Genomic DNA, 25245 nt, shown 5'->3' on the forward strand with positions numbered 1-25245 from the left:
TAAAAAAACTTAATTCAGAAAAACAAAAAAGAAAACACTTTCACTATCCAGTCAACACCACCACCTCCACCTCCACCACTACCTTTCATATTGATATCCTTTGTCCTGAGTAAGACATTAAACTACATTCAGCGATGTGACTCCAGCTCGAGATTTCAGGAGTTTTGGGTATGTGAAGTTGCTTTTTAGTCACCACTACTCCCAGTTCCATTGTTGCCCGAGATAGCAGTACTTGTAAAGGGCTCAATTATAGGTCAACAAGTAGATGTCCTTGCAGCTGAGCCATGCAAGACTTGTATGAAGGTTGGACCCGAAGCGTATATGACACAGGTCCATCAGGGTGTTGGCATGTCCTGATGTTACGTGAATGAGTCGTCTAGCTTAAAAGTTAAATAGGTCTTGTACCTCAAGAGTAACATCGAGAGAACAGGCGGTTAGCAGGATAAATTGCAAAATAAACCGGCAGAGAGCAACGGAACCACTGTTGTGTCTTTTCCTAAAACTTTATGAATCTTCAGATTTAGCATAGGGGTCCATAATACATAAACGCCCAAGCTTGTAGGCATGGAATACGAAGAGGGAGGGAGAGAGAGAGAGAGAGAGGGAGAGAGAGAGAGGGAGAGAGAGAGAGGAGAGAGAGTGGGAGAGAGAGGGAGAGAGAGGGAGAGATAGATAGATAGATAGATAGATAGATAGATAGATAGATAGATAGATAGATAGATAGATAGATAGATAGATAGAGTGAAAGAGAGAAAGAGAGAGAGGTTTATCAACAATGCAATCGCTCGAAAATGCCAATGATAAACGATATATTTCGTTTTTAAGGAGTACTGGAAGAATATCACACGTAAAAAAAGGTATTCTAAGCAATGCAGCAGGACAGAAAGAGGCTCCAGCATGGGCAAACTGCAGCTAGCGGGTCTTTCTAAATGGCATGCCTAAACGAAAAATTACCTTGAATTTCTTATTTATGCAGCTCACCTGATGATGATCCATTTCTTATGCAGCCCGCTTCTCGAGAAAGGTTGCCCATGCTGCCTACCTTGGTGCTTGATCTTCATGAAATAGCAGTGAAATCTGTCTCAAATGACGGCTGGTGATCAAAGCATTTGGTTATGGGTGTGCTCAATCAGAGCTGACCAGGGGCTAAACAACAACGACAAATAATTCCGTGAAACTGAAACTGTTCTCTTTGGTGGAAGAGAGTTATTTTATATGGAAGTCCCATAATCTTAATCAAATTAAGTACATAAGAAAGCATTCATAAATATAGAAATGTTTAAAGACATTTTGAAGACGAGTAAGTTAATTCTATCGAGTTGTTGACTGAATTGTAAAGAAGCCATTTTGTTTATTTATAAATTGTGTTTGTATTTCATTGAAAACCCCAACAAAAGAGAACAAAAGCCCAAACAAACTTTAAGCAATAAAAGCCTCTCTCTCTCTTTCACACACACATATATAGCTACACCACCGGATCCTTCAAATTTTAAAGAGCACAATACAAGTTCTAAATAAATCAAGAGCACATGACAATTTCTAAATAAATTAAAATCACACATGACAATTTTTGAATAAAGGGTCGAAACAGGTGTCAAATACAGTAGATACCGGCAGGCAATCCTGCAAATCTTCAATGAAATTTGATGACAAATCGGAAATTTTGTCAGAAAACAAGATAAAGGATATGATAACCTCTTTATCTGACTTGAGAGAAAGGCAAGTTTTGGACTATAAAAACGCCACATACTCCATATCAGTGCATTTCTGAACGCATTGTGCGTTTCTAAACTTATAAATTATTTATTCTGTTGTTTATAACCGATGCCACACAATGTTACCATTGATATTTTTACTCTCTACTGTTTTGCTCGTGGCCCCTGTTCAGGTAAGAGAAACTTTTTAGTATTTATCTTTATAAACATGCGCACTCAAGTGCAAGCGTGGCTGTGTGGTAAGAAGCTTACTTTCCAATCACATGGTTCCGAGTTCAGTCCCACTGCGTGGCACCTTGGGCAAGTATCTCCTTCTATAGCTTCGGGCTGACCAAAACCTAGTGAGTGGATTTGATGGATGGAGAGTGAAAGAAGCCCTTCGTATATATTTATGTATGTATTTATGCGTGTATGTCTTTGACACCCCACCATCGCTTGACAACCGATGTTGGTGTGTTTATGTCCCCGTAACTTAGCGGTTCAGTAAAATAGACCAATAGAATAAATACTAGTCTTGATGTCGATTTGTTCGACTAAACCCTTCAAGGCGGTGCTCCGACATGGCCGCAGTCAAATGGCTGAAACAAGTAAAGGAATAAAAGAATACATATATACAAACAAACATACATATAGTTTATGATGTGCTTTTCTACGACACTTTACCATTTGTATCAGAGTTCCATATTTACGGCACACTAGACTTATAATCCGATACTGCTCACTTAACCAAATATGATGTTGCATATATTTACAGTTAGGCAATAACGAAAGGTAAAGTTCTCATTGCGTGTGCACCTCAATGACCTCTTAGAGTTGAACCAGCAGAGTGCAAGCTCATGTTTGGACCTCCCGAGCAGGGCAGGTCGAAAGATAGAGGCCAGATTAATATGAACCACCTCTTCTCAGAGGTAAAAAATGGCTTGCGTAGGGCTAACATCCTCAACTGGAAGAAAAAGCAAAGTTGTAAATGTGTTTTTTTTTTAATGTGTGGAAGCACTCCGTCGGTTACGACGATGAGGGTTCCGGTTGATCCGAATCAACGGAACAGCCTGCTCGTGAAATTAACGTGTAAGTGGCTGAGCACTCCACAGACACGTGTACCCTCAACGTAGTTCTCGGGGATATTCAGCGTGACACAGAGAGTGACAAGGCCGGCCCTTTGAAATACAGGTACAACAGAAACAGGAAGTAAGAGTGAGAGAAAGTTGTGGTGAAAGAGTACAGCAGGGATCACCACCATCCCCTGCCGGAGCCTCGTGGAGCTTTAGGTGTTTTCGCTCAATAAACACTCACAACGCCCGGTCTGGGAATCGAAACCGCGATCCTATGACCGCGAGTCCGCTGCCCTAACCACTGGGCCATTGCGCCCACACTTTTTTTAATGTACGGTGAGATATAAAGCATAAACACAGTTAGACGTTAGCGGAAGGATCACCCCACACATTTAAGTATAAAATTTACTTTTACAAAAAAATGGTCGACAGTGATTGCGAAGGCTAAAAATTTCACAGGATGATGCAGAGTCACTACTAAGCCTTTTTCTTGAAGCACACACACACACACCACACACACACACACACACACACAGACGCGCGCGCATGCACGCACGCACGCACGCAATATAATGAATGCCCATATTATAATGAACTGCTGAAAAATGTTCTCCGGACGGTTTTTCTGATCGTACTTATAAACCTGCTATCTCTTCTTCCATTCATAGCCAAAACCAATTCACAACTTGAATGAACCTCATCTTAAAGCGGCCAAACGTATCGGATTCCTCGAAGGTAAGCACTCTGAAACATATTGCACAGGCATTGCTCTAGGACAGTTGCGTACTGGACATTTGTGCACCGTACAGCTACGTACCAGGCAATTGCGTCCCTGGACATTTGCGTCCCTAGACAAATGCGTCTCTGGACAGTTGTGTTCTTGTATTATTTTGAAATTTTACTTATCATATTTTCAGGTATATTTTTTGTTTATTAGGAACAGTTGATTATCAAAGCTAATTGTAAATAAACACATTTAATAACTCTAAACAAAAGAGTAGGTAATAATAAATGTTTAAAAAAGGATAAAAAAGAAATAAAACAGTTTAAAATTTACAAGTTTATTTTGGTTTAAAAAACGAAAGCTGATTAACAATACAAAAAAATATTTCAAGATTTAAAAAATCATTGTAGTTTCCCAAATAAATCAAAAGGTGTGAATGTTGTGAGCTATTCTTTTCAAAAAATTTATCTTGTTTTCAGGAGTGTACTTATCTAATAACACCACGGTTCTCTTAGTTGCAGTTTTATTTTTTTGCTGCACTAGAATTCCTCTTTGAAAGTCCCATTTTTTCTTTAAGGCGCTTCCTCCTTTTTCAGTGCTTCAATCAATTTCCAAATAGAAGGGTGTTGACACAATAAAGAATATTGCAAAGCGTTGTGTAATCCCTCTAAGATGTTATTAGATCTAGGAAACTGATTTATAACCCTTTCTCGAACATTCCAATACTCGATAGAAAGAATAGGTTCCATCCTTATCCCTCTCCGGCCTCTTGCTTGACCAATGTATGTCATTTCAAAATAGGCAAATCACAGTTATCAGACAAGTCAATAAAACCGTCGACAACGTCAATTAAAGGAAGAAATGATAATGCGGAAAAACATCTAATTTCCCAATTGAATACTTCATCTTCTCTATACTGTTGTCTTAACCCTAGGCCACAGATTTTCTTAAAAATAGACGCAGACAAATGAAAGAGACATGAACTTATTGTTACTTCTGGAAACTTTTCTGCAAAACCTTTCTGAGCTCCTATTTCAAAGTCTGTCAACAAAGATTTTGGATTAAGTTGCGGTTTGAGCTGCAACAAATATGTGAATAGACAAACATATGTTTCCTTTGTCTTACCTGGAAGAAGGGAAAAATCTCTGGGAATGTTAAATGTATCTTCTTGGATATGGATACAATATAGCTGATAATATACTGACTTTAAAGGTACCATCTGCTGCCCAGTTGGGAAAATTTATCAAATCTTCTAAGTCATCTTCCGTCGCAAATATTACAATTCTATCCTTGTCATCGGTGCCAGAATCAAATGCAAGGAACTTCTCTCCAGTTGCAAGAAAACAGTAGGACTCCGGTATCTCAAAATTATTCCTTTGCTGTGGCATTGGTGGCGCGTTGTGTGATTTTTGTCTCCATCGACGTACGTTTTTTACCCATTGATGATAATGAGGGCATGTGGGTAATTGAAAACTGATCTTCATTAGCGATCGTAGCTCCAGTAAGACTTCTTGCTGTTTCGCATACAGAAACTGAAGTAGTTTTTAACTCGGATATAACTTCTTGTGCTCTAACTTTAGCAGCTGAGGATCCATGGTTATGGTCATTACATTGTGTCGTGATTGAGGCATTCACTATATGTATTCTTGCTTTGCAAGATCGCTCTACACATCTCCAGTAGGTTTCTGTTTCATTAGCGTTTTTCTAATGATAGTGGTAGTTGTAATTTTCCTCGTCAACAAATATCTTTCCACCTGTGCTAGATTTTCTAAACCTATCCATGGGTTTCAAATAAAACTTTGAATTATAAAATCCAGAATGTATTAGACGTTTACATCTCGCACTGCTCGATTTAACTAAAACTGCTAGCTTAAATTTCTTTTGCTTTAAACAAGAATATACCTTTTGTGTTGGTGTACAATTATGGTAACGAACTATAACGAACTATAACGAGCAACTGTTGGAAAGTAAACCCCTGAAAAAATAAGTGTATTAAAAAAAGTAAACATGTAAAACATTTTTTTAATGACAATAAATTACCAGTAACACATTTATTTGTCCAAGGATGCATTTGTCCAGGGACGCAAATGTCCAGGGATGCAATTGTCTGGTACGCAGTTGTCCGGGACGCAAATGTCTAGTACGCAGCTGTCCGTCCACCCACAGGCAAACACATGAGCCAACACAGACAAAATGTGAACATGTAAACGATATAGTTACAATGAATTATATTACTAAATATTAGTTTCGAATCTTAGCTGAAGGCCAATAAGTTCGGTGGGGTGGAGTGGGGTGGGGTAAGTTGATTAATATTAACTCCAGTGTTCAACTGATACTCATTTTATTGATTCCGGAAGGATGAAAGACAAAAGCCGACCTCGGCGGAATTTGAACTCAGAATGTGAAGACGGACGAAATACCTATTTCTTTATTACCCACAAGGGGCTAAACACAGAAGGGACAAACAAGGACAGACATAGGTATTAAGTCGATTACATCGACCCCCAGTGCATAACTGGTACTTAATTTATCGACCCCGAAAGGATGAAAGGCAAAGTCGACCTCGGCGGAATTTGAACTCACAACGTAATGCAGACGAAATACCGCTAAGCATTTCGCCCGGCGTGCTAACGTTTCTGCCAGCTCGACGAAATACCGCCAAGCATTTTGTCCAGCATGCTAACGGTTCTGCCAGCTCGCCGCCTTGTATGGCACTATATGCTGAGGCAGCTATATTGGCTTTGGCAAATACAGTCAAATTAGAGAAATAAAGATGCAATAGATGAATGTAAGTTATTTGAAGAGCGTGCTAATATACCTCCTTCTCTCCCTCTTGTTATACCGACAATCAGACTTTCTAATATTTACATAGGTGATAGCAGTAACTCGATTTCGGGCAATGCTATCGCTTGACTGTTCTCTTAAACATGAGCGGCACAGATATGGCTTTATAGTCCTGCCAGGGATCTACGCTCTTTGACACAGATGTAGTAATAATAGTCACCGCTAACAGCAGGTGTTCAGAGACTTACCACTCTCGCCGACACATGACTTCATTCCATCATCGAATTTTTCAGTGTTTTACCTTTTTCGGTTATGACCAGCCATAGTATGCAACGCATTTTATTTTTAAAGTCCCCTTTCAGTCATGAATGACCATGGGATTGCACCTAGAAAGTTCCCTTCCGAGGCACAGGTCCGAGCAAAGTTGTTTATGGAAGACCAGCAGTCGCCCATGCATACCAGCCTTCCCTCTCCACGTCACCAATTGTTATCCAAGGGAAAGGCAAAGGCTGATACAGTTTAGCACCAGAGACATCGCAACTCATTTCTACAGCTGAGTGAACTGGAGCAACGTGAAATAAAGTGCCTTGCTCAAGAACACAAAACACAGTCCAGTCCGGGATCGAACTCACTACCTCATGATTGTAAGCCAGACGCTCTAACCACTGAGCCATGCGCAACACATAGAGATATTAAAAATCAAGCGAGGCTCGTGCCCGAAGCTCTATAAATGGAGGTCTTACACAGAGCCAATCCCGCTCTCTAAACAACGTAAGCATTTGCCTGAAAAGAAGAACTAATCACTACATCACTGGATGTAAATGAAGCCACGAGTGTAACACCAGTTTTCTTTCACTTAGGTTGTTTCTCATCCTCGGCCTTTGGATGGCCATTGACTCTACAGAGTTCGTATGCCCCGTGACAGACTTTGTTTTGCGTCCTGCTGCGCCTCCAATGTAAACTACCCTCCTTACCAAGCAAACTTGGTAGGGTTGCCAATTCAGTAGCCGATGGCCCAACCATGCAAAAGGTTGTCCCGAGTTACAATATTACCAGTAGCATTAAGAGCGACCTGACAAATTTATTTACATGCATACATACATGCATACATATATACATGCATGCATACATACATGAATGCATACATGCATACATACATGAATGCATACATGAATGCATACATACATGAATGCATACATGCGTGCATGCATACATACACGAATGCATACATACATGAATGCATACATACATACATACATGCATACATGCATACAAACATGAATGCATACATACATGCATACATACACGAATGCATACATACATGAATGCATACATGCATACATACATGCATGCATACATACATGAATGCATACATACATGCATACATGCATACATACATGAATGCATACATACATGAATGCATACATACATGAATGCATACATGCATACATACATGCATACATACATACATACATGCATACATACATGCATACATGCATACAAACATGAATGCATACATGCATACATACATGCATACATACACGAATGCATACATACATGAATGCATACATGCATACATACATGCATGCATACATACATGCATACATGCATACATACATGAATGCATACATACATGAATGCATACATACATGAATGCATACATGCATACATACATGCATACATACATACATACATGCATACATACATGCATGCATACATACATGCATACATACATGCATACATGCATACAAACATGAATGCATGAATGCATACATACATGAATGCATACATGCGTGCATGCATGCAAACATCCATCCATCCATCCATATATACATATATACATACATACATACATACATACATACATACATACATACATACATACATACATACATACATATGTACGTACGTATGTACAAACATTCCAAAACTTCTCCAGCTGAGATTGTTATGTGAATAAATATACACACTCTGGTACATGTATCGACATTTCAACTAATACATCCACATATTTATATACACCGGGAACTCTTTTAACCCTAAAAGTCTTGTCGCTTTATTAAATAAAACTCAAAGAAAACCTATATACACATACATACATACATACATACATACATACATACATACATACATACATACATACATACATACATACATACATGTATGTTATCTACCGATGAGACATGATGTTGTAGCTGGGACACTGTAAAATGAGATCCGTCGGAAGGACAACACCGAGGCCCCAAAAAGTAAGAACCCAAAGTATGGTAGAAGGCATAGCCATCCATAATGAAAAGGAGTACTGGTGGAATGTCCTAGTGATAACCCAAGTAAAATGTAAACCTGATATAGTGATATGGAATAGAGAAGAGAAACTGTGTACATTTGTGGAAATCAGCTGCCTGGTGGATGTTATTATAAAGCTAAAAAGTTAAGCGAAAACGAAAATACGCTGGACTATTGAACTATTCAGATTACAAGTTCAGGTTTATACTTGTAATTATTGGGGCCCTGGGATATGTAACACACTGCCTGGATACCGTGAAGGCGCATGGATCAGCGGTTAGAGCGTCGAGCTTACGATCGTGGGGTCGTGAGTTCGAATCCCGGAGCTGGCTGCGTGTTGTGTTCTTGAGCAAGACACTTTATTTCACGTTGCTCCAGTTCACTCAGCTGTAGAAATGAGTTGCGACGTCACAGGTGCCAAGCTGTATCGACCTTTGTCTTTCCCTTGGATAACATCAGTGGCGTGGAGAGGGAAGGCTGGTATGCATGGGCAACTGCTGGTCTTCCATAAACAACCTTGCCCAGACTTGTGTCTAGGAGGGTAACTTTCTAGGTGCAATCCCATGGTCACTCATGACCGAAGGGGGTCGTAGTAGTAGTAGCCTAGATACCAATCTTAAGAAATTAGGCTTCTCGAAACCAGAAAGGAGAAACCTAATTCGAAGACTACAGATCCATTCCATCACTGGAACTGTAAAAATCTGTAAAACTTTGCAGAAGTTTATCATTTAAATATATATGAGCATGTCTAGGTATGCAACTATATGCATGAGAATACACACATAAAACATACATACATACACATACATACATACATACATACATACATACATACATACATACATACATACATACATTCATACACACATACATATTTACATACATACATGCAATGCTTGCAACAAAATATTATGTAGAAATCTATTTTAATTAGGCATTCAATGTTGAAACATAAAAATATATTTTAATGAAGAATTGAGCAAAAGTGTAACGACATAGTCATGTGACCTGCTAGAAATAGCATCGACCAATAACTTCGACCAATAACTTAGCCATACTTAGCTAGGTACCTTCAAGTGGTCGCTCGATCAGCAAGAAATAGCAGCCAAATCTGATTTAAAGAAGACGGTAGATAATGCAGTTCGTATGAGACGAGACAGACGGAATGCTATGTAGTTCTGTAGTGTGTGTTATCCTTTATCCTAATAGGCTAGGCTATACTGGAACAAAGGCTTTAGACTAGAATGTTCCATCCCGTGTCTTTCTCCGTCTAATTCCAATGTTCTCTTCTATATCATCACTGGATATTCTGATATACGTGCTATCACTCCATGGCCGCAATTTAAGCGCATTTGAGCATTGGTTTGCCCGATCGACGAGGTTTTGGGACTACTACTACTACTACTACTACTACTACTACTACTGCTGCTGCTGCTGCTGCTGCTGCTGCTGCTGCTGCTGCTGCTGCTACTACTACTACTGCTGCTGCTGCTGCTACTGCTGCTGCTACTACTACTACTACTACTACTACTACTACTACTACTACTACTACTACTACTACTACTACACATACAGACACACAATTACACGTCCATATACACCTTACGTTACTAAAAGTACATGTGCTTCCGTATTCTTCAGATGCTTTTGAACGACTTCATTTGACTGAATTATCGGAAATTCTTGATGGCGGTATCCACCATCCGTAAGTGGTTTTAATTTTCTCGCTACCATCTGTTAATATACGCTCTGTGTATGTGTATGTAATGTATGTGCATATGCATGTATGTATGTATGTATGTATGTATGTATGTATGTATGTATGTATGTATGTATGTATGTATTTGTATGTATGCATGCGTGTGTATGTGTGTGTATGTATGCATGCATTAAGGCGCGGGCGTGGGTGTATGGTAAGAAGTTTGCTTCCCAACCATATGGTTTCGGGTTCAGTGTCTTCTACTATAGCCCCCGGGACGACCAAAGTCTTGTGAGTTGATTTGATAGACGGAAACTGAAACAAAGCCTGTATTTACCTATATATATATATATATATATATATATATATATATACACACATGCATATATGTGTACAGGACGTCACCAACTGTAAGTAATATGAAATACGAAAGCAAATGAGTTCAATATGCAAACAACGGGAGGAAGAAATGGAAAACATGACAAGTAACATAAAGAACGACCCTTCATCAGTTGTCAGTTGTCTATCTGCTCCTCATTTCAAGCAGGTGTCTTTGAAGACAGTTGCTCCCATAAATTCCAAAACAAAATTTGGGATTTATGGAGGGTCAAAGTTGGGAACAAAAACAGGACAGTGGAGACATACAAGGAAACCAAACAAAAGCAAACATGGAGGGTCATTAGATCAGGACGAGGGTAAAATAACGAATGCTGGAGAAATATTCTTTTGACAAAAGAAAAGATAAAAGAGAGAGATAGGATACATGCTGTCCTTAAGACAGCCCCGAAAGAAAAGAAAGATGATCACGCGAGGAAGAGAAAGATGGACGATGGTCACATGTGAGCAACGAGAGAGGGAAACGGAGAAAGAGAGAGAGAGAGAGAGAAATGTGGATGCGTGTATGTATCATTGTATTTGTGTTTGACCACACCGCCGCTTGACACCGCTGTTGGTTTGTTTGCACCGCCGTAAAATAGCGGTTTGCCAAAAGGCGAACGATATTTAAGTAGGAGGCTTTAAAAAAACGTGTACTGGAGTCGTTTTTTTCGACTAAAATCTTCAAGTCAGTGTCGCAGCATGGTCGCCGTCCAATGACGAAAACAAGTTAAAGAAAGAATAAAAGAATAGTATGCGTGTATGTACGTACGTACGTATGTATGTGTGTATATATGTATGTATGCATGTACGTACGCATGTATGTATACATGTACGTACGTATGTATATATGTATGTATGTATGTATGTATGTATGTATGTATGTATGTATGTATGTATGTATGTGCGTGTTTGCGTACGTACGTACGTATGTATGTATGTGCGTGCGTGCATAGGTACGTAGGTACGTATGTATATATGTATGTATGTATGTATGTATGTATGTATGTATTATGCATGTATGTACGTACGTACGTGTGTGTGTATGTATGTATATATGTATGTATATCATTATTCAATTTATTTCAAGATTTCTTGCCAATAAAGAAAGAACCGGTTTCTAAACCTAGATCCAAGGCTTCTTCATTGGAATTTCGACATCAACAACAGGGTATGTATGTATGTATGTATGTATGTATGTATGTATGTATGTATGTATGTATGTATGTATGTATGTATGTATGTATGTATGTATACATCAATGTATTGTATTAAGGCTTGTGGTTGAGCTTACACAATTAGTAGTGCAGGATTACTTTAGTGATGGAAAAAGGGAAGTGAAACTGGACCAAGGAGGTCATTAAATTAGTAACCTGTTTTTATTTTTGTTTAGTCTCGTGACAGCTCTGATCTGAAGGAGCGTTCTGTAAAACCTCTGGAGCCCATCCCTGTGGATTCGTAATATTTTTCCATCCTTTTCCCTGATTAGCAATGTGAAAAACAAGACTTTTAACAATACATCTTTAATATAATTCAAGATTCTCGCAGTCAGCTAACTTTTGAAAAATTCGTAGATATACCATACTTAAGGGAACAAGGCTTCGGAAATATTGGTTGAACCTCCAAAGACAAGATTCACTTCCTAATGTAACTTACATAATTTTAGGCATTTTTGATTTCGGAGTTATCTGCCTTGCTTTTTTAACAAGAATTGTCATTAAAACTATTATCTCTTTTTTACAGATATAGTTTAGACTGAACATTTTGCGGCTCACTCTGATTCACTTAGCTATATTTCTATATTTCATCGATGGCACTATTTTATTTTCTATTTTATGCTTGTTTTGCAGTTTGAATATCAGTAGAATCAAAGAAAGACAAGGCAGTCAGGTGGAAACAATCCTACATATTCCTCTTGCTGAGTTGCAACTGAAATTATCATTAAAGCATCCAGAACAAATATTACATGAAAATGCAAAGATCGTGGTTTCGAATGGAGAGGAAGAGCAACACTTTATAGTGGAACCAAGAAACTGTTATCTGGTCGGTCGTATCGATGGCTATAGTGGCAGTGCGTCATTGTCTTACTGTAACGGTTTGGTAAGATCCGTTGTCTCACTAATACTCATTTATTGAACATGTGATGAAACCTCAACTTGTTAGAAGTAGCAACCAAATCTATCTCAAATTACAGCCTGCTGTCTTAAGTAAAGAAGGATATGTTAGGAACACCTACACACATATTAAATATAATATAGTCCCCGAACAAAGACGTGGTGGTCATGGCTGGAATATTTTTGACTATAGGTCTGTTTAATCAAGGCTGATTTGAGGCTGTCTTTTGTGTCTGTCCGATGATGATCCCTGTTGTATTTTTTCTTTCTATCTTTTACTTGTTTCAGTCATGTGTGAGTGTGTGTGTGTGTGTGTGTGTGTGTGTGTGTGTGTGTGTGTGTGTGTGTGTGTGTGTGTGTGCGTGCGTTTGTGCATGTGTATGAATAATTCGATTTTAACACTCGAACTCGAAGTAGATAAAGCTATAATTAATAGCTTGTAAATATTGAGTTAAAAACCCTTTTGGATAGAAAAAATTGAGCACCACCTTAAAGGGTTCTAGTCGAACCAATCAACTCCAGTACTTAAGTTTGACTCAAGTCTGGCACGTATTCTATCGGACTCTATTTCTGAAACAAACCAACACCGGTTATCAAGCAGTGGTTGGGGATAATCACACACAAACATACACACACATACATCGGGCTTCCACACAGCTTCTGCATACCAAATATCACTCACAAGGCATTATAGTATTATAGTAGAAGACATGTACCCAAAGTGCCGCACCGTGGGATCGAACCTGAACCCCCCGTGTTATAATAGAAGACATGTGCCCAAGGTTCCACACAGTGGGACTGGACCCATAACTACACGGTTGCCAAGTGAACTTCTTAACAACACAACCATTAAAGATCTGCCGATAGTCTAGACATCTTATATACTAGGTGGCGCTTTTATGATAAATGAATGAGGTTAATGAGTGAATTTAGTGTTTAGTTTGGCACTGAGAAGTAACAACAGTTGATGCGACAAACGTATGCGGTTATTGATATATGCGGGTAGATTTTAGTAAAAGAGTAAAGGGTAAAAACCCCCATTGGTCAGGAATGACCATGGGATTGCACCTAGAAAGTTCCCCTCCGAGGCAAGGTTGTTTGTGAAAGACCAATAGACGCTCATGCACGCTACCGATGTTATCCAAGGGAAAGGCAAAGGCTACAGCTTGACACCAGTGATGTTGCAACTCATTCCTACAGCTGAGTATACTGGAGCAACATGAAATAAAGTGTCTTGCTCAAGGACGCAATACACAGTCCGATCTGGTAATCGAACTCATTACCTCACGATTGTGCGCCCGAGGCTCGAACCACTGAGCCATGCGTATGTATATTCTTTTCTACTCTAGGCACACGGCCCGACATTTTTGTGGAGGGGGGCCAGTCAATTATATTGAATCCAGTGCGCAACTGGTACTTAATTGATCGATCTCCGAAAGGATGGAAGGCAAAGTCGACCTCGGCGGAATTTGAACTCAGAACGTAATGGCAGACGAAATACCTATTTCTTTACTACCCACAAGGGGCTAAACACAGAGAGGATAAACAAGGACAGACAAACGGATTAAGTCGACTATATCTACCCCAGTGCGTAACTGGTACTTATTTAATAGACTCCGAAAGGATGAAAGGCAAAGTCGACCTCGGCGGAATTTGAACTCAGAACGTAAGCATTTCGTCCGGTGCGCTAACGTTTCTGCCAGCTCGCCGCCTTCATGCGTATGCGTATTAAACAAAGTAGATTGTCACTTCTATTTTATCGTGGTCATCTTCAGTCTCCTGAACCCCAGCCTCAACTAGAAGTAAATCATCTGAGAGACTATATCTTTACGTTCTGTGATGTGAATGTGAGTGAATATGTGAATGTGTGAATGTTAGTGTGTATAAAAGGAGGACACATACACACACACAAACAAACAAGCATATATACGTACTTGTATGTGTGTGAGTTTGTGTGGGAATAATTCGATTTTAACGCTCAAACTCGAAGTAGATAAAGCTATAATTAATAGTTTGTAAATACTGAATTAAAAATCCCTTTAGACAGAAAAAGTTGAAATTTGCCCGTGGGATATGAGCCCACATGTTCTGTAAACATATCAGACGGTTTTAAGCCCAATATTTTTATGCTTTTACTGTTAAAAACGAATTAGTTCACGTTCTCTCAAAGTTTCTAAATTCTTATGACACGCGCACATGTGTGTATGTATAATATATACGTACATGCATGCATACACACACACACACACTCACACTCACACATAGATAGATAGATAGATAGATAGATAGATAGATAGATAGATAGATAGATAGATAGATAGATAGATAAATAGATAGATAGATAGATAGATAGATAGATAGATAGATAGATAGATAGATAGATAGATAGATAGATAGATAGATAGATAGATAAGTAGATAGGAATTTGCATTTGTGAACGGGAGAATACATATGTGTTGGATGAGGAGGAAAGTGTTTTTGTTGGCTCAGAAATGTCTACATACAAGGCGACGAGCTGGCAGAAACGTTAGCACGCCGGGTGAAATGCGTAGCCGTATTTCGTCTGCCGTTACGTTCTGAGGTCAAATTCCACCGAGGTCGACTTTGCCTATCATCCTTTTGGGGTCGATAAACTAAGTACCAGTTACGCTCTGGGGTCGATGTAATCGACTTAATCCGTTTGTCTGTCCTTGTTTGTCCCATCTGTGTTTAGTAAAGAAATAGGTATTTCGTCTGCCGCTACGTTCTGAGTTCAAATTCCGCCGAGGTCGACTTTGCCTTTCATCCTTTCGGGGTCGATTAAATAAGTACCAGTTGCGCACTGGGGTCGATATAACCGACTTAATCCGTTTGTCTGTCCTTGTTTGTCCCCTCTGTGTGTAGCCCCTTGTGGGCAGTAAAGAAATAAGAAATGTCTACATACAAATGTGCGTGCATGTACACGCGCGCCTTATCATCTACTATCACGTGAAGAAACGATAAAAGCAGATGTACTAAAGTTATAAATCTGTCTCATCACACGGTCAGATTTCGTGAACCTAGATAAACTACTGAAATTTGAAATTATATGGAATATACCTATCTACAATCAGATGATAAAATAGATATCTTCTCTCTCTCATTATTTCTCTCCTTCTTCTCCTCTTTGTCTACTTCTCACCCCTTCACTGCAAAAGAAATGTGTTTGAAAATCATATGGTTTTTTCCATGGGATTAAATTTTACTATACAGAACCTTTGGCAATATCTTCTACGAAAGCTTTCTAAGTGAAATAACATAGACAGAAATTGTGGAAATTTGTCAGATGAAACTTGTCATAATATTTGGTCACTTACTCATTACTTAATCATTTAGAATTTAAACTGACCATATCCAGCCCCAATATTCTCCTGTTTTATGTTCAACCCAGCCAGATCAAACACTTCATTGACTTTCTAAAAATAGAAATCTTCGAGCTACGATATTATGCACCATGGAAATCTCAGAGCTATGAGATTGCGCATCATGGAAATCTCAGAGCTACGAGTTTATGCATGATTAATTCAAAGCAATTTGAATAATAAGCATAATATTTGAAAGAGTAATCTGAATGTAAAAGGGTTAAGGTGTTGAATTACCAGGTCGTCCGAGTATTGCATAGGATGCTTTGCGGTATTATTTCACCTTTCTCTGCTCTGAGTTCAAATCCTAACGAAACCAAATTTGTCTTTCATCTTTTTTGGGCTCGATAAACAATCCTATCAAGAGCGGTGGATTGGTGGAACTGTTAAAGAGTTGGGCAAGATGCCTTGTAGTATGTGTTTCGACTCTTTGCTTTCTGATAGCAACGCCTGAGATAAACATCAGTGTTGCAAAAAGAGAGACTGACAATCATGGGAAACTGTCAGTTTTCCAACAACAACAACAACATAAATCTAACCTCGGTTTACTCATACATGTGCATATGCACAATCAGCCTTTACTGACGGAGGCCCTATCTATTATATAAAATCCGTTCTGTCTGTCTGTGTGTGTGGCTTCTAGGATCTCGGGCACCCTCCATCCGATTGCGCTCAAATTTGATATGTAGATACAGACGGTATCAGGGCGTGTATAAGTCTTGAAAAAATTACAAAAATCGATGCCAGGTGAGAACGCGATCGATAAAGCCGTGGGAACGTGCTTTTCTTCCGTCAACCTGTACGTAACTGCACCTTCCATTTTTTGTTGTTTTTGTACTGCTTAAAGGCACGTTTCTTTCCTGCCAAGCTTACTGTTTAAACCATGTTTGTGTTCTCCCAGTCAACAGCCTTATCATTACTGGTGCTTTAAACTCTTCGGTTGCATATTTGTGTGAATAAAATCGTTTTTCTTTGGAATAGAAAAAAAAGTCTACTTTTTTTTCTTTTCTTTTGTTGGTGTCTCAAATTTAGGTTAAATCAGTGTTTCTCAAAGGGAAGGCCTATGGGACGGTCGGTCAAGTTGTTTTGAGAAAATTTGGTTTAAATGTTTGACAACTCAGCACCGTCCATTGGAGGGGGGGCGTTTTGCTCGTATATATATATATATACATACACACGCATACATACACCCACATACAAACTCACGCACATGTATATATGTGTGTATGTGTGTATGAGATTAGTTGCATCTAAAAGATACGGGGTCATTCGCTATTTGTGAATGTAGCTTTGACCTGGTGGAATTCATGTTATCAAACTTGTTCAACGATCATTGGGTGTTTCGACGCTGAACCGTAACTCACTCCCGTATATACAAGCAGCCAAAGTAAAATTTGTGAGCAAAATCCGTTAGTGATTAACTGGCACCGAAATTTCGCTGGTATTACAAAAGTGTTGCATGAAAGGTGTCAGCATATTTCAGAAAAATAACCTCGTTTCAATCAAGTAACCTGCATCCTCCTATTGCAGTTTTTAGACGCAATAAAAATATAAGAGCTTTTCTCCCATTTTTTCTATTCCTTTCTTCTTTTCTATCTCTTCCTTTTTCTCTTTTTATCCTCTATTAGTCTTCTCTGTTTCTCTTTCGCTATTCCCCTCTTTCTTGTTTCTTAGTCTATTTTCCTCTTCTCAACCAATTGCTCTCCTATTTCTCTTTCCTAATAATTATAAAATGTCTCGCCATCTATTCAACTCTCGACGTTAGTTCTCTGTAACTAAATGCAGTAAAGTGTTTCCTGATGATCCGTTGTGGTTAAGCATACAAATGCATTTGTAACACCCATTGATGAGTTCCAAACAACCAAAATCGTAAAACGTATGTAGGAACTAATAATATAAACTTGTGTTTATCTTATACACGGGCATATGGCGTAGTGGTTTAGAGCGCGGGCTACCAACCCCAATATTCTGAGTTCGATTTCAGGTAGTGACCTGAATAATAATAATAACAATAATAATAATAACAACAACATCGAAAAATACCTTAGGAATGAGAATCCAGGTTCGAAATTTCCCCAAGACACCTAATGAAGGCTGGAGAGTATATCAGCCGAAACGTTGTGTTAACAACAAACAAGATGAGGACAAATATCCGTCAATTGTAAATAATGTAAATAATGAAAACAATTTTTTTTGTTTTTACTTGTTTCAGTCATTTGATTGCGGCCATGCTGGAGCACCACCTTTAGTCGAGCAAATCGACCCCGGGACTTATTCTTTGTAAGCCCAGTACTTATTCTATCAGTCTCTTTTGCCGAACCGCTAAGTGACGGGGACGTAAACACACCAGCATCAGTTGTCAAGCAATGCTAGGGGGACAAACACAGACACACAAACACATACACACAAACACATACACACACACACACATATATATATATACATATATACGACAGGCTTCTTTCAGTTTCCGTATACCAAATCCACTTACAAGGCATTGGTCGGCCCGGGGCTATAGCAGAAGACACTTGCCCAAGATGCCACGCAGTGGAACTGAACCCGGATAATGTTAATTTCTTATACATACATAAATACATGTATACATACATACTTATATATAATATATATTTCATTTTTCTCTCTTTTTCTCCTCCCTCTCCATCTCCCTTCATTTCTTTCGTTTATTCCAATCCCTCGAACGAGTTCGCAACAAATCCCTATGAATATATACTTTGTAATAGCTTCTGCCATTCACTCTCCCAGCAGTAACCTAGATGGGAGGATCAGTTTGTACTATGTTCTATTTTCGTGAAGAATCCTAAGTGTTAAATTGTACTCAATTCACCTAAAAAAAATGGTTACTTTGCTTGATATGACCCTTTTGTTCATCCATAAAGTACATGTCTGAAACTGCTATAGTGAACATCAACCCATCTGTGTTGTTATTTATATATATATGTACGCAAACACACACACACATACTCACACACACACACACACACACACATACACACACACGCACACACACACACGCACACGCACACACACACACGCACACATACTACACACATACACAAACACGCACACATACACACACACACGCACACATACACACACACGCACACATACACACACACACACACACACAAACACACACACACACACACACACACAAACAAACACACACACACACACACACACACACACACACACACACACACACACACACACACACACACACACACACATACAAACCCTTAATGATTACGACTAGGATACTCATAATCGAAACCAAGGGAGGAACCACCAATATATATCACATCTCCGAATACGTTTTTGATTAAGAAAAAATCGCTTTGATATTTTAGCTTCCATACTTGCTGTGATTTAAAAAAAAATATATTCGTTTATATTTCATCTAGAGAGGATCAGTGGTGCTTGGTGATACTGAATACACTTTGGAACCAGTGGATGATGGAGCAAGACATATTGTTGGTGAACATCGAAAGCAAGACAAGCATTCATTTGTGGATAAAGGTAATTACAAAAGAAACAACAGCAACAACAACAACAACAACAATAATAATGGTTTTGAAATTTGGCACAAAGCCAGCAATTTCAGGGGAAAGAGTAAGTTGATTACATTGACCCCGGTTTATTGATCGCGAGAGGATGAAATGCAAATGCCTCGGCAAAATTTGAACCCAGAACGTAAAGACGGACGAAATGCTGCCAGCTCATCATCTTACCGCCCTTACATACTGGTTTCAAATTTTGGAACAAGGCCAGCAATTTTGAGGGTGGAGTCAGGCGATTACATCGACCCCAGTGCTCAGCTGGTATTTATTTTATCGATCTCGAAAGGATTATAGGCAAAGTCGGTCTTGGTGGAATTTAGACTCAGAAAGTAAAGATGGACGAAATGCCGCTAGGTATTTTGTCTGGCGTGCTAAGGATTCTGCCAGCTCACTGCGCTACTGCCCTTACATATTAGTAAACAGCTAGCTGGACTCGTGAAAAAGATTCACGGATAATTTAAATATCGTCCAATGAATAGTTATCATTTAATCAAAATCGTTTAATTTGCACTATTTTGGTTCATGAAAAATTCTATTATCCTTTAGGAGGAGGAGACCCCCTTCGGTCATGAATGACCATGAGATTGCCCCTAGAAAGTTACCCTCCGAGGCACAAGTCAGGGCAAGATTGTTTGTGGAAGGCTAGCAGTCGCCCATGCATACCAGCCTCCTCTCTCCACACCACTGATGTTATCCAAGGGAAATTCAAAGGACCATACGTTCGGCACCAGTGATGTCGCAACTCATTTCTACAGCTGAGTGGACTGGAGCAACGTGAAATAAAGTGTCTTGCTCAAGAACACAGCACACAGTCCGGTCCGGGAACCGTACTCACAACCTCACGATCGTAAGCTCTACGCTCTAAACACTAAGCCATGCGCCTTCACAATTATCCTTTATGTTATACTTCTTAATAATATAAATATATATTAAGTTATTGTGTGAAAGTATATGTTAAATACATCCGTTATAGCACTTCCCTATGTGCAATGTTTCTAGCGTAGGTGATTCCCCTTCTGCGACCCTGAGTGTATTCATTTTGAGTTGTCACTTTAACCCACACACTGTTTATCGCCCTTGCTCTTGAAAAAGCTACGTAAAGCTAACTATGAGTGAAAAATGGCTGTGGCAAGTGTATGCCAACTCTATTGAATGTTTGCTCCTATGCTTTATTGATTGTCATAGAACAGGACAGACGAACAGGGAACTAGGTCCAATGTAGAACGAATGGAATGTTTGCATCGCTTGGAGTAAATTTGATTCTTGGAATTAGTACTCTCGTGTGAGAATGAGATCCATTTATAATTGACGCCTCGGTGCTATGCTCGTGGAGCTGAAGTACTTCCAAGCGAGTTCCGTTGCATAGACCTTGTGTTATAGAGAGGTTTCTAAGAAGCATAATAATTGATAGCAACTTTTAAGTTAAGACAATGGGGAGGTATTCCAGAAAGTATAAAAGAATTTATAAACACCATTGGATAATTCTGAGCTTCTTCTTCATTATCAGAAGTTACTGAGTCGGTGCTTAGATATGTCTTAGTTTCAGTGGGCAATCTACTTAGCATTTCTTCATTAACTGCTAAGCAGTCCGAATTTTTAGGGGATAAGATCACTCTATTTTTCATTTCTTCTGTTGTACAATTGTCAAATATATCAGATACCAAAGAATTGTTACATATGCATGCCTCACCCTGTACATAACTCCATGTCCCCCTACATGGCTTTGCTTTTTGCTTTTTGAGCCAAAAAATTAACTTAACTTAACTCAGGAATATCAATAGTATCTTCTGCGAGATTATCAAGAGATCTTTGAAGAAATCCACTTCCAAGTTTTGTGTAGCCACCTCAAAAATTCTTGTTCGTTTGCATTTGTTCTCATGTTTTGCGTAAATTGCATTTGGCGAAAATTATCCCCCATAGAGGAGCATTTGAGGCAGGCATCAAGTAGAGCTGCAGGAGGAGCTCCAGGAACAACTGGAAGAACTCGTCTAAAGTCGCCTCCAAGTACGATAATTTCCCCACCAAATATACTATTACTATTCATAATATCTCTTTAACAATTATCTACAGCTTTCAAAGCATAAACTGGTGTCATTGAAGCTTCGTCAATAATGAAGACTTTTACTCGCCTAAGAATGTTTCCTTGATCAGAATTTGGTGGAACATTGCACACACTTGTTTCATTCAAAGGAACTGGAAGCTTGAATGTACTGTGAAGAGTTTCGTAACCTTCCAAGAATGTTGCAGCAACGCCAGTCCAGAAGCCAAGGGAAATAACTCGAATTTAATCCTGACTTATCTCCCTCAGCGTAACAAACACCGACGGTACAAGCGTATTAATATATATATATATAGATAAGGATAATAAGATATATTTAATTAGATATATATATCTCAAGACAAGAAAAGTTTAATGTTTTCTTTGGAGACGACACAATTTCTATAGTTTGTTACTTTATGCTAGCAATAATCCAGCTAGCAATAAGGACGGCAAGGTATGTGTGTGTGTGTGTGTGTGTGTGAGAAAGAAAGAGAGAGAGAGAGAGAGAGAGAGAGAGAGAGAGAGAGAGGAAAGAAGAGTGAGTGAGGGAGAGAGAGCCTCTATGTAGTCGAGCGATCTTTTAGAAATAGCTGTGAAATCTCCTCTATATCATATCCTATTCTTTAAAAAAAAAGGTCTCATTAGTTAATGTTGTCTTAGGTACATTACGTTTGAAAAAAAATAACAGATGACAAGATGAATGCATTTGATCATAGGCCTGCTTGATCAGGGTTGATTTTAGGTTAAACGACAAACAACCAAACAACTGGAAATGTTAACTTGTAGTATTGGCTTCAAATCTCATGAACAACGTTAACAGCAAAAGCACCCCCGAGCCTCCTCTCTTGAACTGTTCCGAAATTCTTCAGTATTACTCCGTTCATTAGAGTGTCACGTGACGTCCTCAATACTTCATTTCTTCAAGTCCCTAAGTGGAGGTGCATGGCCTAGAGGTTAGAGCAGCGGACTCACGGTCGAGGGATCGCAGGTTCGAATCTCAGACCGGGCGATGTGTGTGTTTATGAGCGAAATACCTAAGCTCCACGCGGCTCCGGCAGAAAGTAATGGCGAACTTCTGCTGACTCTTTCGCCGCAACTTTCCCTCACTCTTTCCTCCCTGGCTTTAAGGGTATCGCGAAAGGCCTGATTGGAGGCTCAACCTTTCATGTTCTTTTACTGTGCTTCGAAAAACTGAAGGACCGTTGCAATAAGTGTGTGAATCTGAGAGGGGAATATGCCGAATAAAATCGGAATTAAGGAAACCTCCTCTATTATCTTTTACCCCAAACCAGGAATTTTTCAGCACCATTTCGTGTGTGTGTGTGTGTACATACACACATATATACAATACATAAGCCGGCGAGCTGGCAGAAACGTTAGCACGCCGGGCGAAATGCGTGGCCGTTTTTCGTCTGCCGTTACGTTCTGAGTTCAAATTCCGCCGAGGTCGACTTTGCCTTTCATCCTTTCGGGGTCGATAAATTAAGTACCAGTTGCGCACTGGGGTCGATGTAATCGACTTAATCCCTTTGTCTGTCCTTGTTTGTCCTCTCTGTGTTTAGCCCCTTGTGGGTAGTAAAGAAATATATATACAATACATACATGTATACTATCTGTTTCTCACTGTCATTATTGTTTTTTTTGTTTCACAGTTAACGAAGCCTATGCTTTTGAAGATGACAAACGTGTGGTGACTGTTGAGATGGCGTTGTACAACGATGCAGAGATGACCAAGATGTTAGATGCAAAAGGATTTGACACCCTTCACAAGAAAATCGATTACATCGTATCAAAGTTTAATGGGGTAATTCATTTCTCTATCTCTCCATCCAAAATTGCTTTTCACCCCTCTCTAACATACGCTCACTCACTCACCAACACTCACCCATACATATGCATGCACGCCCACGCACGCACCTACCCGATTCTTTTTCATCACTATCTAGAGCTGACGTTCTCAACCGGGCTCCATTATGACCCCTGAGGGTCGCTACATGATTTTTGGAAGTCCACGGAGCAAAATAGTAAATCGGAGATCCACGATAGTATTTTAAGGGCTCCTAGAAGAAATTTGCTTTTAATTAACTAGAGCTGACGTTCTCAACCGGGCTCCATTATGACCCCTGAGGGTCGCTACATGATTTTTGGAAGTCCACGGAACAAAATAGTAAATCGGAGATCCACGATAGTATTTTAAGGGCTCCTAGAAGAAATTTGCTTTTAATTAACTAGAGCTGACGTTCTCAACCGGGCTCCATTATGACCCCTGAGGGTCGCTACATGATTTTTGGAAGTCCACGGAACAAAATAGTAAGTCGGGGATCCACGATAGTATTTTAAGGGCTCCTAGAAGAAATTTGCTTTTAACTAACTAGAGCTGACGTTCTCAACCGGGCTCCATTATGACCCCTGAGGGTCCCTACATGATTTTTGGAAGTCCACAGAACAAAATAGTAAATCGGGGATCCACGATAGTATTTTAAGGGCTCCTAGAAGAAATTTGCTTTTAACTAACTAGAGATGACGTTCTCAACCGGGCTCCATTATGACCCCTGAGGGTCCCTACATGATTTTTGGAAGTCCACGGAACAAAATAGTAAATCGGGGATCCACGATAGTATTTTAAGGGCTCCTAGAAAAAATTTGCTTTTAATGTATGTATTGGTATGTATTGCAAGAAACAGCTGGGTTTCTTTCTCTTACATTTTACATAGATCAACCTAGAGAAATTATGTGTGAAAAACAAAATAGGGATTCCGAAAGAAGTTTCTTTAAAACTAGTTTTTAAACATTAAATGGCTATGGGGTTCTACTAGAATATAATAGTAACCAAAGAGGTCCATAGATGAAAAAAAAAATGGTTGAGAATAGGCGTAGGAGTGGCTGTATGGTAAGTAGCTTTCTTACAAACCACATGGTTCCAGGTTCAGTCCCGCTGCGTGGCACCTTGGGCAAGTGTCTTCTACTATAGCCTCGGGCCGACCAAAGCCTTGTCAGTGGATTTGGTAGACGGGAACTGAAAGAAGCCCGTCGTATATATGTATGTATATATATATGTGTGTGTGTGTGTGTGTGTTGTGTGTGTGTGTGTGTGTGTGTGTGTGTGTATGTGTATGTGTGTGTGCATATGTTTGTCCTCCCAACATCGCTTGACAACCGATGCTGGAGTGTTTACGTCCCCGTAACTTAGCGGTTCGGCAAAACAGACCGATAGAATAAGTACTAGGCTTACAAAGATTAAGTCCTGGAGTCGAGTTGCTCGATCGACTAAAGGCGGTGCTCCAGCATGGCCACAGTCAAATGACTGAAGCAAGTAAAAGAGTAAAAAGAGTAAAAGAGTAACTCCTGATCTAGAGGGATTCTAGCCCAAACTACCGATGATTGACTGTTTTCATGTAACGTCATATACCGATGCTCTATTGCCACCAAGAACTCCGACGATAGCGATTCTATTACCTTCAGCATCAAATAGGCCGTAAAGACAGGCGAAATACCTA

General features: G+C 39.4%; 1 protein-coding gene across 2 annotated transcripts in view; it reads left to right on the forward strand.

Annotated features, from left to right (window-relative positions):
• Positions 1 to 1731: 1731 nt before the first annotated feature.
• LOC115209844 (A disintegrin and metalloproteinase with thrombospondin motifs 12-like) overlaps positions 1732 to 25245 on the forward strand; it is a 56682-nt gene continuing 33168 nt past the window's right edge. For both annotated transcript variants that reach the window (XR_004998182.1, XM_029778412.2), the window contains exons 1-6: positions 1732 to 1888; positions 3436 to 3502; positions 10203 to 10266; positions 12486 to 12735; positions 19552 to 19666; positions 23401 to 23552. Coding sequence is in view for 1 of the 2 variants with exons in the window: in XM_029778412.2 (XP_029634272.1) it covers positions 1835 to 1888; positions 3436 to 3502; positions 10203 to 10266; positions 12486 to 12735; positions 19552 to 19666; positions 23401 to 23552 (702 nt within the window). In the remaining variant the exon portion in view is untranslated. The remainder of the gene's footprint in view (positions 1889 to 3435; positions 3503 to 10202; positions 10267 to 12485; positions 12736 to 19551; positions 19667 to 23400; positions 23553 to 25245) is intronic.

This window comes from Octopus sinensis, linkage group LG3 (genome assembly GCF_006345805.1).
Source record: "Octopus sinensis linkage group LG3, ASM634580v1, whole genome shotgun sequence".
Lineage (NCBI taxonomy): Eukaryota > Metazoa > Mollusca > Cephalopoda > Octopoda > Octopodidae > Octopus > Octopus sinensis.